Here is a 16,952-nt window from a genome sequence, read left to right as displayed (position 1 = left end):
CTTTATTTATAGCTTTCAAGTTCAGCATGCAATCTGCTATTTTTCTACTTCAGCCCAATTGACTATTTTCTTGATCATGAAAGCTTTTTCTCAACTATTCTACCGAGCAACAAATACTTCAATCGACTTGGTATGTTTCCAATTCACTAACTTGCTTATCACATAAGTCATCTGACCACACACCTATGTTTCTCTGTCAAATCGACCATTAAATGTTGAAATTTTTAACAAGGCAAAATAAATCGAATCGAATAGTTAAAAATAGAATTTAGGTGTCGAGTTGAAGTTGAATTGGTTTCGAATTAAATTCATCAAATAGATGTGATGATTAGGGTTATAAGGAGTTGGAGATAATTTTCTCTCTCCTCTTCCTCTATGTAGTTCTTTTTCTCTCCCAAGTCAGTTCCTCTCACACCACATGCATCGAAGCCTTTCCATATGTTGATTTCCTCCCTTTCTACTTTCTCTTCCTTCCTCCTCTTTCCATCTTCTTCCAACAAAAGTAATAGCACCTATCCTTTTCTTTCTTCTTCTTTGTCCTTTTCCTCTTCTTCCAACCAACAATAAAGCCTCCTCTATAACCTCCTCTATCTTCCTCTGCTCACTCTCTCTCCACCACTATTGATGCAGTCACTGCAGCCACCTCAACCATCATTTGAAGAGAAAGACACGGGTTGTTGGCCCCCCCCCCTTCCTCTTCCCTTCCCCTTGTACTATTTCTCTCATTTTTCTACTAGTTCCGAAATCAAAGCCAGGAGGGAAATTGGAGGGAGAAAAAGGGCAAGCAATTGGCTTCCTTCCCTCATCTTTCTCTTCCTTCCTTTGCCTGCGTGGAGTACGCAACCCTCATTCAACTGTTTTTGTTTAAGACAAGAGCAATCGTTGGTCTTTCTCATTTTCTGAGTCTTTGGGTACCTTCATTCAATGAGGATGTTATTCATATGATGGCCAATTTAAAGATAAGAATCGGTAAATAAGTTTATGTTGATATTGAAAAAGAGTAATTATTTCAAATTAATTACGATGTGTTCTTTAGGTTTAATTTGGTCGAATGTCTCATATAAATGAAACACCTATCATGGGATAAATATTTTATTTTATTAGAACTTTGTTTTAATTTTAAGTTGGAATACCTAATTTAGGATGGAAAAAATAAATTAGTATTCTACAATAGTATGTGTCTCGTTAGAATTTTAGATTATGTCAAGGTAGCATGATCAAGATTTGATCCAGCGACTTTGAATTTTAGTAAATTTATATTGTGTTATTATCATTATTAGTTATTTATTTTGAGATTTAATGTTATAGTTGTAGATACAAGTTAAAGTAAACCATGTTGATTTGCAAACACTCAGAGCTTTTTGTTGTACTCAAAGGTAAATAAGTTTATTCTTTGGCTTCCATATATATTTCCTTATGCATGAATAAATAGATAAAATGGATTATATCTACTTTCATAATTGTTTTGAAAATGGAGATTAAAATAATACTTAAAATAGCATAATTAAATATAATATAATAAAATAAATTATTGAGAGTTAAATAAATTGATATTTTTTTATGCAAGATTTCAAATTTCGAGCCATGCCAAAATTTCAATTTATGATTGAAATGATATGGTTTCGATATCGTATCAAACCGTGTCAATATGTTTTCGCTATTTTTAAAATATAAAATACATTAATTAAAAAAGATATTTATCAATATTTGATTGCTATAGATGTTTGCTATTAAGTTATATTTGAGATGTTGAGTGGTAAGCTCAAGTTTTGATATTATCTTATGAGATGTTTGATATTTATTGAATCTTTTGCAACATTTATTCACTAATGTATAAATTTAAAATCTATATTTTTAGCATTATTGCACATAATTAAATAGTCTTAATTACAATCTTATTGTAGAGGCATGAATTTCAAAAACTTGCATTTATAATACAACAGCAATCAAGCCTGATCCGACTAGGTGGAATCGATTGTATAGATCTTTTTTACGACATTAGGCTCTATCTTTTATTATCTTATCATTTATATTTAAATAAATTTTATCTTATTTTATCATTACTAACCAAGTCCTTTTTAGTCTTCACCTTTCTCATTTGATGTGCATTTTGTCATAGTTTCACATCGCTGAATTAAAGCATTTATTAGTCATCTAAATACACATATGTATCATCTTAAACATATCTTCCAAAGTTTTTCCTTAATAGGTGCAACCTAACTTTCTTTCTAATTTTCTCATTTCTTATCTATCCATCCTCATATGTCCGCACATCTACCTTAACATCTTCATCTCCATCTAAGCAGCTCTCATCTTTATATAACATAACAGGTCTAACCGTCGTTTTATAGGAACTTGCATTTATAATGATGATGAAAATTAATCTCCAGTTTCAAGTTTATTGCAAAGACATCAGGTACAAGTTCGAGATCTTAAATTTATAATGGTCATGAAGATTCATTTTCAGTTTCAACATCTATAGATATATTTTGATGATTTTAAGAATTGATTGTATTACATTTATTTGAAAATTTTAAATTATTCATGGATTAATATAATTTTATATTTTGAGAATATGTAAGCATTGCTTAAATTTTTATTGCATAGTAAAAGGATAAGGGGATGATCACTAATACATTGATACATTATTACATATATACATGATAGTTCTAGGATGATGACTTTAATTCTCTATCTCTATTACCATCACAAAATCATAACATATATAAAAAAATTTTGAATACTAAATTTTATATTTGAATAATTTTAAAAAAATAATTAATTAATTAAGTTAAATTAAAGTAGTATTTTAAAAATTAGGATTGAGTCAAAGTCGATTTAGAATAAAGTAAGTTTAAATTACATTTAATTTAGATTTATTTTGATCAATTTAAAATTAAATTAAATTTATATATAGAATTAATATATTCATGGTAGTATATTTTAAAAGGTTAAAAATTATATTATGTATAATTTTTTCTATCATTAGATTTTTTTCTCCCGGGGGATGGAGGATGAAGAGGGGGGAAATTAATAAAATATAGAAATAAGAGAAGAAAAAAAGAATAGAAAAAAAAAATGTGTATGCCGCCATGAGGTTGCGGTGGCCTCGCGGATAGGTGATGTAGCAGCGAGAGGCCTCATGGCCAGGTGAGTTTGTTATGACAACTCCATGCTCGGTGCTTGGTGTCGACGCTAAATGGTTTCAATGTCAATCAAGCGAAATAGTAAATTCTGCTTATGTGCACGCCTCAGCACCTAATTCTATGCTTTTATGTTAGTCACACATGAGGATTATTACAAAAAAGGATATTTTAAAAACATAAATTTAATTTAAAATGAATGCTCTAATTTACTCTATAAATCATTAGAATTGTTTTACCTTTCATGATACTAACTAATATCTATATCTCCGTGTTGTATACCTACAATAATAAATTGATGTAACTTATAATAAAAGGTTCATTTAAGTTAATCGTTTAGACTAATGTATAAAATGTGAACTCAAGGTAGTAGAATAATTGTGGTGTAAAAACTTAAAGTGAAACAATGATAAATTTAAATGCAGAAAAGAAATATTAAAAAATTATAAAACTTTAAGCCTAGTCATAGAATACCTGACCGGATCATAGGTGGATGTGGTAGCGAGGGGTTAGCCACAGTTAGTATTTATTTGTGCAAGAGTGATATATTGGCCTAAACATTATTAGGCTCTGAAGACCACCTTCCATTGATTTAAAAATGGAAAATGATCTTCATCAAAAAAAAAATGGAAAATGATAATTTAGAGTAAAATAGTGACTCTCAATGTTGATAAATAATTAAAAATAAAAATAAAATGATTATATATATATATATATAAACTAAAGAAATCAAAAGAGAATTTAAGGTTATAATATAAGACTATAACTTGCCTATTTGTCTTGACCTCTTAATTAAAATTAAATGGATTTCTTGATTACCCACTTAGCAAATATATACTTATTTTCTACTTTTCCTTAGCCTCCATTTTTGACAGCAAAGGTACCCTTTTGAGATTAAAGTTGATTGCAATTACATTGTAGAGTTTGTAATTTGTAGAAAAAAAATATAAATATATAAAGTTCATTGAATTTCTTAGTTATCTTAAGTTAGTAATTGTTTGAATTCTTCTTAGTTTTCTTTTATCACACTATCACCAAGAGGGTTCCTGTTATGTGGGAAAACCCTAGGGCATAACAATTTTAGCTAGTGTTAGAGCATGATTTGCTATTATATTTGTGGATTTCTTATTTGTGGTTTTTTATTTTTTTGTGTGATTTTTAAATATAGAATATACATATGCAAGTCGAGGAGTATTTATGAGTCATATAATTTCTATTATTTTAAGAATTTTTAGTTACAATTGATTATTAAAAATTTTATTTGGTTTTATCAGATGATGTCATGGAGTGGATTGCTTGTGGCCGTGGTTGTTACTGCGGAATGGACATGGACATGGTCGTAGCCATGGTCAGCTATGGTCATGGTCGTTCACATAAGCATGTATATGTAGCTCGAGAAGTTGATCAAGGCTTGAAAGGTGTACCTATCTCCATCTCAAAGGCATTATCGGAACAGTCTGATCCTAGTGTGGGGGTTGTTGGTTAATTAGGCTAGTATGCAACCTGCATTAGACCCTAAGAGGTAGGGATGTAAACGATTCAAGCGGAGCCTTGTTTGACAAGGTAATCAAGCCAAACCAATCCTAAAATAAACCAAACTATTGAAATGGTTGTTCAAGCTTCACTTAATTTGAGCATGGTTCATTTAGATGTTATCAGCTATTCAAGTCTCAATTTGAGCTTGTTTGATTGTTTGATACCTTTTACATTTTAAGTTTATTTGGTTGGTTAGCATGTTTCACATTAGAAGCTTGTTTTACTTTCTTATTTTGTTTTGAGAGGTTCTTTGTCTATTTACAAGTTCGATAAAAGCTTTGCTAATGAATATGGTTCACAAAGTTTGTTCATGGGCATTGTTCACGAATAATTCACAATCTCTGTTCATAAATATTAATGAGTTAAACATATGTTCAAGTTTGTTCATTTAATTTAATGAGTTGTTCAACCTTGTTGATTTAATCGATCCTATGAATATTGAACGAATATAAACAAGTTCTTAACAAGATAAACACCAAACTTGCTGATGAAAGTTTAGCTCATTTGTAGCCTATTCAAAGGGATCCTTAGGGAACCCCTACAGCAGATAACAGACATAATTGTGGATAAGGCCCATATTGTTTTGTTTACTAGATCAGTAATGATAACAACAACAAACCATTTTTCATACTTTCATAGAGTACCAACCCCAAGAAGCACATACATGGCTGAACTCAATCATATCTTAATCTCCTCCCATATCTTAGTCTTCCCAATATCAATCAATTGGTCGAACTTGACCACTTCAGGCACACGCACCAAACATACACTTTTGACTAAGTAGAAAAGGTAAGATAATAAGGAATAGAGGTTGCATTATTAAGTACATTAAAAGAAATTTGAGGGGAAAAAACAAGACATTGTGTAAGAACTTAGTCATCTGTGGTTTTTTAAGAAAATATGGTTTTCCTGTAGTAACATGATTACTAACATAACATAGACGGATTACTTTTGAAAGGATCAACAAACATTTATTAAATCTAGATAAAGCAATAGCAATTTGGGACATCAAAGAAGGATGAGAGATTCATAAGTTACTAAAGAAATAGCTAATATGGTAAGTTCAAATTGCAAATATCATGCCGGAACTTGAGTGAATTTAAAAAAAAAAAAAAAAAAATCATCAACCCTAGAATGTCGTAAACAGAAACACAACTATCAAAATCCCTCAACTTAATCATCGTCTGTTTCCAATCTGTAACGACTCAGCAATTCTTACAGTGAACCTGACCATTACAACCAAGAAATTTAAAAAATATATATAAACAAAGAGGAATTAGTTTAAAGGAAGCAATATATAGAGTGAATTAAACAATATAACACCAACAGAAATACACAAGACATGCAACTTAGGTTCACACCCTAATGTTCCAGATTGAAAATGATCATTTGGGTGCCAAAGCAGCCCTTAATGTCGCGTAGGGCGATCAAGGAACCATGAAAAGACAATAAAGGAATCATAGATATAGATCGGAAAGCAGCATGCATCGAGAGAGCGAGAGGAAATTAGGATGGAACCCCGAAAGGGGATTTAGAAGTGTCGACCGTACCGGAGTTATCCATTGTCGGCGTTCAAACGTCGATCGGGAGAAAGGCTGTGGGGGCGTTCAGGATCAAGGTTGGGGTGCTGCACCTCCTACACCAGCTTTATAGGAATGAGGTCGGGCTATACGATCCTTTAATCTAACCATTTGTTGTCGCCGAAGCAGTGCCTATGCCTTTAATTCGGGAAATGGAACTTCGATGAAATTGGATCGGGTTGGTTCTCAGTGGATTTTGGGGAAAATTGACAGATCCAAAATATTCAGATTACTGAAAATATAAAATGTATATTCAAAAAATACTCCTTCAGTAAAAAAAATATTTTTTTCGATAATTTAATCAAAAGGGTACGTAGATTTTTAAATTTATCAAAAAAAAAATATATCGTACTTTGTTATTTATAAACGGACGTATTTTTTATAATGTTCATTCTTATTTTACCTTTTGACAAATTTTATTATTTTTCTTTTTATTTTTTCCGTCATTTTTCTCTATTCTCTTTCCTTCTATACATGCAACAATTATTCTTTTTCCTCTCTTCTTATTTCTCTCCTATTTTCTACACGCCGATTCATCTAAAAATATTTTAACACCCCGAAAAACCAAAATAAACAATTAATAGCACATTTGAACTCCTTATAACCCCAAAAATCCACAGGAACTTAAATGATGCAATCGGAACTCACTAGATTCATTAGTGGATTTTAGTCAAAACTCACTAATAGACTTAAAAAACTCCAGTTGTATCAATTTCAATTCCTGTGGATTTTTTGGATTGTAAGGAGTTCAAATATACTATTCATTATTTATTTTAGATTCTCGGAAGTATTAAAATGTAATAAAGAATAATCGTCAAACATCTCCATGTAGAACTAAAATATTTTCATATCAAGCTCAACATAGAGTGTTGGTGATTCTTCCTTATTACATTCTAGCCAAATAAATAATGGATAGTATATTTGAACTCCTTACAATCCCAAAAATCTACAGAAACTGAAATTGGTGTAATCGGAGCTCTCTAGGTCTATCAGTGAGTTTTGGTCAAAATTCATTTATGAATCCTAGTCCTCCGATTACATACATTTCAGTTCCTGTTAATTTCTGGGATTGCAAGGAGTTCAGATATATTATCTATTGTTTATTTTGACTTGTCGAAGATGTTAAAATATTTTTAGAAGAATCGACGTGCATGCAAAAGAGAGAAAAGAAAAAAGAGGAGAGGAAAAATAACAGTTGTTACATAGGAGAAAAGAAAAGAGAGAAATGACAGCAAAAAAAAATAATAATAATAAAATTTGTCAGGATGATAGAATAGAAAGAACACTATAAAAAATTATGTCTTTTGATAAATAATAAAGTAGCATGAATCTTTTAGTAAATTCAAAAATCTACGTACGTTTTTGATAAATTATCATTTTTTTTAAATGATCATCTTTAATAATATTAGTCTCCCTCCCAAGAACATCTCCTCTGCTATTAATTATTACAATCTACTTTAAGTTTTTTATTATGATGGTCATCCTCCTGGTTTATCTGTACCTTTCGGATTTATTCTATGTCTAAACTTTGTGTAGAGCTAAGTTAATCATTTTCAGGTGAATAAAAGATAGAAATAATTCAACACCTGGACTCTCTTAAATTCTTTCTCATTGTTAATTTGTTTTAAGATCCTTTCCACAATTTCAATCTCTCAGCACAAGCCTACGAAATGATAAAATTATAATAAATAGATAATTTCATATAAAACTATCACTTACCAAATTTTAAAGTACAAACAAATATATATAATCACAAAAACATATTAAGAATGTAGAAAAGAGAGGGGAAGTATGCATTTTGTCTCTAAAATGTCTAATTATCAAAAAAAATTGTTAATTTTCTCAGGATGAAAAATACAAGCAGAATTTTTTTTTTTAAAAAAAAATCTTTTTTATTAATATCTTCAAAAGAGGAAAAACAAAGCCCCTCTTTTAAAATTTATTAAAATAACATTTCATTCATGATTTAATATCTAAAATACTCATTTGAACGTCACTTTAAAGTTGTTTTATACGAAACAGGAATACCTTAGAGATACTTTGAACGTACACAAAAGTTATTTTATATAAAGCAACAACTTTACTAGTAAAGTGTTAAAGCAGTTTTGATCAAACTTGATGATTTATTTTATATAAAATATTTCTAAAGTTTTATATAAAATAGTTTTAAGATGATATTACTTAAGGTGACGTTTGATTTAGAGATTTGGAAATGAGGAAATAGATTCATTCCCAAATTTTGTATTTGGTTGATGGGAATGAAATCAAAATTTTAGAATGAATCCCAAAAATTTGGGTATGGAAAAAATTCATCCCCTTCCTTGAGTTTTGATAGAATGAGAATAAGAATTAAGTTTGGACGCAAGTACCCTTGGTATATTTGTTAAATTTTTCTTTCATTTCACTCTCTCTCCTTGTTCTCTCTCATCATACTTTCTCTCTCTTACTCTCTCTCATCACACATTCTCTACCATTTTCTCTCTATATTCTCTCTCATCACACACACACTTTCATTATTTTCTCTCTCTTCATTTTCTCCTTATTTTTTTATCATAATTTTTCTCTCCTCAATCTCTCTTACCATACTCTCTCTTCATATTTCCTCTCATCACACTTTCTCTCTCTTCATTCTCTTCCATCACTCTCTCTCTCCTCATTCTCTCTCATCACAGATTCTCTACCATTTTATCTTTGTATTCTCTCTCATCATACACTCTCTCATTATTTTCTCTCTCTTCTTTCTCTCCTTATTTTTTCATCATACTTTCTCTTTCATCACTCTCTCTTACCGTACTCTCTCTCCATATTTTCTCTCATCACACTTTCTCTCTCTTTATTCTCTTCCATCCCACTCTCTCTCCTCATTTTCTCTCATCACACTTTCCCTCTCTTCATTTATTCTCATCATACTTTCTCTCTCATTACATTTTCTCATTATATTTTCTCTCCTCAATCTCTCATTTTCTCTCATCATACTTTCTCTTTCTGCATTTTTTCCTATCACTCTTTCTCTCTCAGCACACTTTCTTTCTCATTATACTTCTTCTGTTCTCAATCTCTCATATCACACTCTCTCTCCTCATTTTCTCTCATCACACTTTCTCTCTCTTATTTTTCCCCATCATGCTTTCTCTCTCATCACACTTTCTCTCTCATCATTCTTTCTCATCATATGTTTCTCTCACATTCAATTTTTTTTCCATCTAATTTTTTCTCTCATTTTCCTCTAAGAGTAAAAAAGGAAATTTAGATTCATTCCAATTGAAAATATTCAACTAACAAAATATTATTTTTAAAAATAATATCCAAATTTATACACATTTTCATTCCACTATACTATGATACTCATTTATATTCCGATTTCTAGGAGAGAATCAAACGTTACATTATTGATATTTCAAGAATGAAATTATGGATAAAGATATTATTTTAATACATTTTGAAAGAAAGAATAAATCATAAATAATACACCATCAGATCTCATGTTGGATTCCCGCTGCATACAGGTAAATTTCCAAATTTATTCCGGTCATTATTGTAAATTTTTATATAATCTCTTTACACAAGCTAAGTATATTTTAGATCCTCTCTCAGGTCCATCGTACGGACAGTTTTCATTATCTCATTGTATTTTAACTTACTATTGTACTTGTCCGCTAAAAAAAAATAATACACTATATATTAATACAAAAATAATCCATGCCAAAAAAATTTAGAATTATGAATTTTCTTCTAATAATGACAAATACAATTTTTATAAAAATGTTTATTATCTTTTAAGGTTAATAACGCATATATCTTACATTACAAATAACTATCTTATTATAAATAATACATTCAAAAGGAAAACAATTATATTTTTCTTTTAAATATTAGTTAAATATAAGCAATAAACTAGTCATTTTAACTATAAATTCTTAATAATACACTTGAAGAATTTTTCACAATGGAGAGCATCTCGAGGAGAGGAAGATATTGAGAGTATGGTTAGTAAGTTGTGTGATATACACACCATTTGCCTAATTATGCTAAGGAGCTTACTTGTGTTAAGGAAAGTAGCTTTTACCTCCATCTATATGTTATAATCATGATATGCAACTACATAAGTAGATGGACACTAATGAAAAGGCCTGATCATAATCAACACCTTATATTTCACAATATCCCTTTGCCTTAAGTTTGACTATATACATATGTACATTGTCATCTATATTAATTTTCTTTTTGAAAATCTCCTTGAACCTAATAAGTTTGATCACTTTAGGTTGATAAACAAAAAATCCATACTGGTTAATATGCACAAAGTTATCAATTAGGTAGATGGCCAAATTGCTAGAGGGGATAAATAGTGTAATTACATACGCATTTGCTAATGACTTAGCAAGTCCAATTAAACACAAAATGCAATGGGAAAAAGAGACAAGAAATTAAATGTTAACACCTTTGATGTAATGTGTTTCAATAATCTCTTTCCTACTCTACACTCTATGACTCTTCAAGGAGTCATTCATAAAGCCCTAGCTCTTTCGGTAGGAAATAGAAACATGAGAATATGTCCATATTGTTCATTGCTCTTACTGAAAAATATTCATTATATCCTTGGGTTATTTCCTTTTATAAAGGATGCGTCTAAGGATCATTCAACAAAGAACGACAACGAAGGTAAAGGTTGTGAAGAAAGAAAGAGGTCGAGGTAAATGTCTCCCTTATATGCTAGTCACTATTCCAAAGGCTAGTAGCCACCCGTAATTTACCTTCTCCGTGTTAGCCCTCGGACGGGTTGGCGCGGCGCTAAGGGCGAGCGCATTCGCCTTTTGCCACCGTGGAGACAGAGAGAGGAAGGAAAACATCCGAGACGGTGGAATTTGGTTCATGGAATTATGGAGAGCTTTCCGACTTTGTGATCGCTCTTCCTACAACAAGTCCAAAGATTACATTCAACAATCGCTGATTGTAGATCTGCGGGAGATTGTTGTAAGTCTTTAATTCGTTTTAATTCATGCATTTAGAAAATCATCATTGGTATCAGAGCAATGTTATTTCTAAATGCTTGAGACGAATTATGAAATGCATGACAAATCTCCTGTTTAAAATCACTGTCGGTTTCCGTTGGAGTATGTTGCCTGCTGCCAACACATGGCAAGATCGTGTCCATGTCGCGATCTGCCCCAATGGTCGACGTCGTAGGCTTTGAGGGAACAAAGTTTTACAATGAGGTTACAGGGAGACCTGTGACGGGGTTGCAAGTCGGCGATAGAGTCATTCGCCAGCGTTAACGTCGTTGCTCGGCAGCGCACTGCCCAAGTTGGAAAAATCACGATAGTGTAGCGATTTCCACCGGAGCCAGGCTCGGGCAGCAAAGTATATGTTGATGACAACATTCTGGAGCCAACGAAGGTATCCAGGTTGGTCGACGATGTGTCAGTGGCCTTCGTGGCCGGTGACCGTGTCCGTCGTGGTTGCGCGACGCATGCGGCGTGTGGCGTGGGATCATGACAAAGATGTGAGGCGGCGGCGTATAAAGTGGAAAAGAGGATGAAATGAAAATTAGGTTTCGTATGAATTTTAAAAAATAAATAAATAGAAATTAATAATGATAATTATTATTATTTTTCCATTTGTTGGCATGCAGATAATATTGATGTTAATTTCATGCCATATGTTTTGAATGCATACTGTTTTTATGTGTGCATTTATAGCAATGCATACGATTCACTCATATGAACTGATCAGTGTTGATCAAATGAGTTTAATTAATAGACTAAAAAACTTAGACCTAATTTATATTAAATTATTAGCTAGTTTAATCGAATTAGTTAGATCTAAATTTGAAATGATTTGGATTAATTAATTAGGCTTGGACCCAATATGATTAGACGATTAAATTTGTTTTAATTGGTCAAACTTAAACCAATATACATTGGTTTGATCAACTGGACCTGAGTTTGATCAATAAATCTGAAATTAGCTAAAATGAACTAGATCAAACAGTAACAAAATATAAGTACAAAGATCCCTATCCAATTAGATCAATTCTAATTGTGGATAATGAACTCAGCTTAGGATCTGGATTTCTAATCAACCGATCCAATGGTCAGTCGACTTAGACTCCTGAAAATCGAGAAGATTTGTTTTTCTTGATTTATTATGTTGGTACTATGTCTGTATAAATTGAATTAAGCTGATTTTGTACTAGTTAGTCGATTTTGTACTGACTTATTTAATTTCAATTTTTCAGATGGTACGGACGATTACCACATTGACTCGTCGTGAAGTGCAACGAAATCAGCTCAGGGAGGAAATTCAGGAGATAGAGTATAACTCTACTTATAAAGTCGACGGACACGTTGGATGACTTAATGATCTATTTTGGAAACTTGAGCGAGAAGAGTTTCCAGTCCTGGATAGTTATAGGATCTGGACTTTGATGCGTTCATTGTCAGAAAATCCTAGGATTATAGCAGACTATATTTGGGGTGTCATCAAAGACACATCGCATATTCAGTATTATGCGAGGAACTATTTCACCATATAACTGAAGAGAATCCTGAAGAGTTCGAAGAGGACCCAAAAATAATCGAGGATTTAGAAGAGGATCCAATAGAGAATCCTAAAGTTGTCCTGCCTGAGATTACCCCAAATGAGTCCAAGCTGAAAGGGATAATATTGGTCACTGCACTAGTGTCTGTCACAGTGGGAGTAGTAGTAGCCTATTCAGTTTACTAGAGTTCTATTATTGTTATTTTCAATATGTGTGAACAATATTAGTCCATTTCGTTTATGCCAGTTAATTATATGTTAACAATATGGAGCATAATTTTATGTTAATGATATACTCATTTATTTATGTTATTTACTCGACATGATTAGTTCATTTTTATTAAATGATCAGTTCATTTAATTAAAGAAATTATGATATTATAAATTATTAGTTCATTTGTTAGGATGTGTGTAATAGAATTGATCAATATTGATTTAATTGGTCATACGAATGATGAGTGACGACATTGTTGTCACTTGATTTTGTAAACCAACTCAAATTAATATTGAGTCAATCATAAATTGTATGCATATGAATTATACTGAATACTAAATAATGTGTTTATTTATGATAGATTATGACAACCAAAAACATTATAGCTGAACTAAACAAGGGTGAAAAACTTAATGGGGATAACTATAAGATCTGGCATCTCAGGATACAATATGTATTTGAGGAACAAGAAGTTCTGGAGGCTATAAATTAGGTTATGGTAGAACTTGTAGATGGTCCCACTGCACAACACAGACGAGATCTTGATGTCCTATAAGGCATGGAAGAAAAAGGACTCCACTGCAAAGGGCATATTGATTAGTTCAATGGTAGACGACCTAGCTTGTGAGTATGAGTCGTATCTTTCGGCTCATGAAGTTTGGGTAGCCCTTAAAGAAAAATACAGTAGAGTAAGTCTAAGTAAACTTCGACAGTTGACAATCGAATGTATTAATGGTTCAACACCTCAGGGAGATGTCAAACATGATTCGAGAGCTTAAAACTGCTGGTCATGAGTTGACCGATGAACAGGTTCAAGTAGTTATTTGTTTACTTCCAGATTCTTAGGAGACCATGAAGTAGACTCTAACTCACAATGAGAGTATCAAGACTTTCACTGATGTCTTACACCATGTAGAATTGGAGGCGGAGAGAGTTGAATCTGCAAGGATTTCTGGACAAACCTATGTGGATGTAGGTTCTGCTGGATCATCTGGATCCATAAAAAAGAAATGGTTCAAGAAAAGGAAGGGAAAGAAGAGAGAAACTGTTGTTGTGGGGCAAGGCCCAATCAAGAAGATTGGAAAGAAATTTAAAAACAAGTTGATTTATTTTAACTGTGGCAAGAAGAGTCACTTTGCTTGAGAGTGCATTGAGCCGAAAAAGGTAAATTCAAGTGTGACTTCTTTTCTTGAGCATTTTGTTGCTAGTTAGTGTTGTTAGTTGATTCTTATCCTTTGTGGATTATAGATTCAGAAGCAACCAACCATGTAGCTCAGGAACGAGTTACATTTGTTGAGTATCGTCGGGTACCAACTGGCAACAAGTGGATCTATGTAGGAAACAATGCAAGAGTTGAAGTCAAAGGAGTTGACACTTGTAAACTCAACCTCTGTGGTGGTAGTGTTTTATTTCTACATGATGCCCTGTATGCTCCTGAAATTTGACAGAATCTTATTTCCGTCGCGTGTCTTCTTGATTTAGGGTATTATATTAATTTTTACAGTCGGCGTGTTGAACTTAAGATTGACTCAGTGTCAATCAGATATGATTTTTTAACAAATGATTTTATGGTTCTTGATGTAAAACCAGATGTCAATTATGCTATTGATGGTTGTTTTTCAAATATTGCTCTAACTAGTGATGTAGATATAACTGATGAGATTTGGCATGCTAGATTAGGACACATAAGAAAAGAACGTATGAATCAGTTGGCTAGAAAGAGACTAATGGGCACTCGAGCTAAGATTCACTTATTCATATGTAAGCATTGTTTTGTTGGAAAAGCAACTAGGAAACCATTTGGTAAGACTATTAGATCTGAATCAACATTACAGTTAATTCATTCGAATATTTGTGGTCTAATGAATGTGAAGGCTATACATGAAGCTTCCTATTTCATTACATTTATTGATGATTTCTCTCGGTTCGGTCATGTGTATTTGATTTCTTAGAAATTTGAAGCATTGGATTGCTTCATTCGTTATATGAACGAAGTTGAGAATCAAACGGAATGTAAAGTTAAGACTTTATGCACTGACCTTGGAGGAGAATATTTGTATGATATGTTCAAGACAATATGTAATGATAGAGGGATTATAAGACAGCTGACAATCCCTGAAACTCCACAGTAAACTAGGGTAGCTGAAAGAAGAAATAAGACTCTTCTTGAAATGGTTAGGTCTATGATGGCGCAGGCTAATTTGTCAATCTTCTATTGGGGAGATGCATTATTAACTACAACCTATATACTTAATCAAGTACCTTCAAAGTCAGTTCTATCTATCCTATATGAACGTTGGACAGATAGAAAACTAGATTTAAGTAATCTGAGACCTTGGGGGTCAGCTGCTTATGTTCATGATAGTTCTCACAAGTATGGAAAACTGGGACCTAGGGGCAAGAAATGTATCTTTATAAAATATCATGAGACCTCCAAAGGTTATGTTTTCATATGTAAGCAACTAGATGAAATCATCTCCGAAATAGACTCGAGAGATGTGATTTTTCTCGAAACAGAGTTCCCAATCAGAGGCGATGTTGATAAAAATATTTCTCTATTTGAGGAGAATGAGATATTATCAACAAAAGAGGTGTCAAAAGGGGTACCTGAGTCGAGTCGAACGAGTGGGAGTGATATGCCGAGTCATGAGTTGACTTCTCAACAACCCAACTTACGAAGAAGTGTTCGTAAGATCAAACCTAAGAAGAGGTTTGATATTGAGAATGAGACATTGATTACACTTCCAATTGATGATAACGAACCTCAATCCATTGAGGAAGCATTGGGATGTAGAGTTAGAGAAAAATGTAAAGCTACAATGGTTGAAGAGATGGAGTCCATAATTCAGAATCATGTTTGGGACTTAGTCGATCTTCCTCTAGACCGAAGGGATATTGAGAATAACTGGATTCTCAAAATAAATAGGAAAACTGATGGATCAATTAACAGATACAAAGTTCGTTTAGTTGCAAAAGGATATACCCAAAATTGGTAAGTTAAGGTAAGTCACTGGAGAAGAGTGACCTACTGAGGACGCGCCTCGGTTTGAGGGACAGTAGACATCAGTCCAATTTATATTCATTTAGGATCCCTAAACTGAGACCTTGACTAATTCCTAGTCATGGGAGAACAGAAACTAATTATTACTCTTTATTATTAAATTGCCCTAATACTTGTTTTGCAGATTATTTGGGCTAACGCTATTTTGTAGGACAAAAGGAGAAAATTTACCTTCGGATGAACAGTGTCCGAAGGTGCCTTCAAGCAGTGAAGGCGCCTTCGTACTGTTCATAGAAGGCGCCTTCCAGAATGAGGAAGAGGCATCGTTCGCCAAGGATTCCAACTGGCTCGACCTCACCACTGATGATCCCGACCTCGACTTCATTTTCCAAGTTGGAGGACTTCCAAGACGGGGGCAATCCATCCCATCCACGTCCGAGCGGCTCGACCTCGCCACTATTGGTCCAAACCCCAACTTCCCCTGCCAGGTCGGGGGACTTCCAGGACGGGGGCAATTCATCCCATCCACGTCCGAGCGACTCGACCTCGCCACTATTGGTCCAAACCCCAACTTCCCTTGCCAGGTCGAGGGGCTTCCATGTCAGGCCTAGTTCTTCACATCCATGTTCGAGATTCAGTTTCTTGATTCGTCGGGATGATATTCCTGTAGAATCCCCTCCCTTAATGTGGCAGAGATCTTGCCCCGATTCTCTCATAGGCACTCTAGGAACATGAGGTTCCTGGAGAGTACAAGCTTGAGCTCACTTTCTTCGACCCTATGGCGGCGACATGGTATGAAGCCAAAGAGGCAGCTGATAATCTATCCTTTAGGGCCTTGGCTAATGTGATCTTGTTGGATGGAACAGACATTAGGCTAAGCTGGTATCATTCGGCCAACGATTTCCCAAGTTCTGGCAAAATCATCGGGCCATGCGAGC

General features: G+C 33.2%; 1 protein-coding gene across 1 annotated transcript in view; it reads right to left on the bottom strand.

Moving 5' to 3' along the window:
• Positions 1–16,730, bottom strand: part of LOC121980104 — a 45,149-nt gene extending 28,419 nt beyond the window's left edge. Inside the window, exon 1 of the mRNA XM_042532071.1 lies at positions 16,373–16,730. Within this exon, the coding sequence (XP_042388005.1) occupies positions 16,373–16,730 (358 nt within the window). The remainder of the gene's footprint in view (positions 1–16,372) is intronic.
• Positions 16,731–16,952: the final 222 nt, after the last annotated feature.

The sequence above is a fragment of the Zingiber officinale genome, chromosome 5A (assembly GCF_018446385.1).
Source record: "Zingiber officinale cultivar Zhangliang chromosome 5A, Zo_v1.1, whole genome shotgun sequence".
Classification (NCBI taxonomy): Eukaryota; Viridiplantae; Streptophyta; class Magnoliopsida; order Zingiberales; family Zingiberaceae; genus Zingiber; species Zingiber officinale.
Note: the sequence above shows the minus strand (reverse complement) of the source record. Positions and strands in the feature narration are given on the sequence as shown.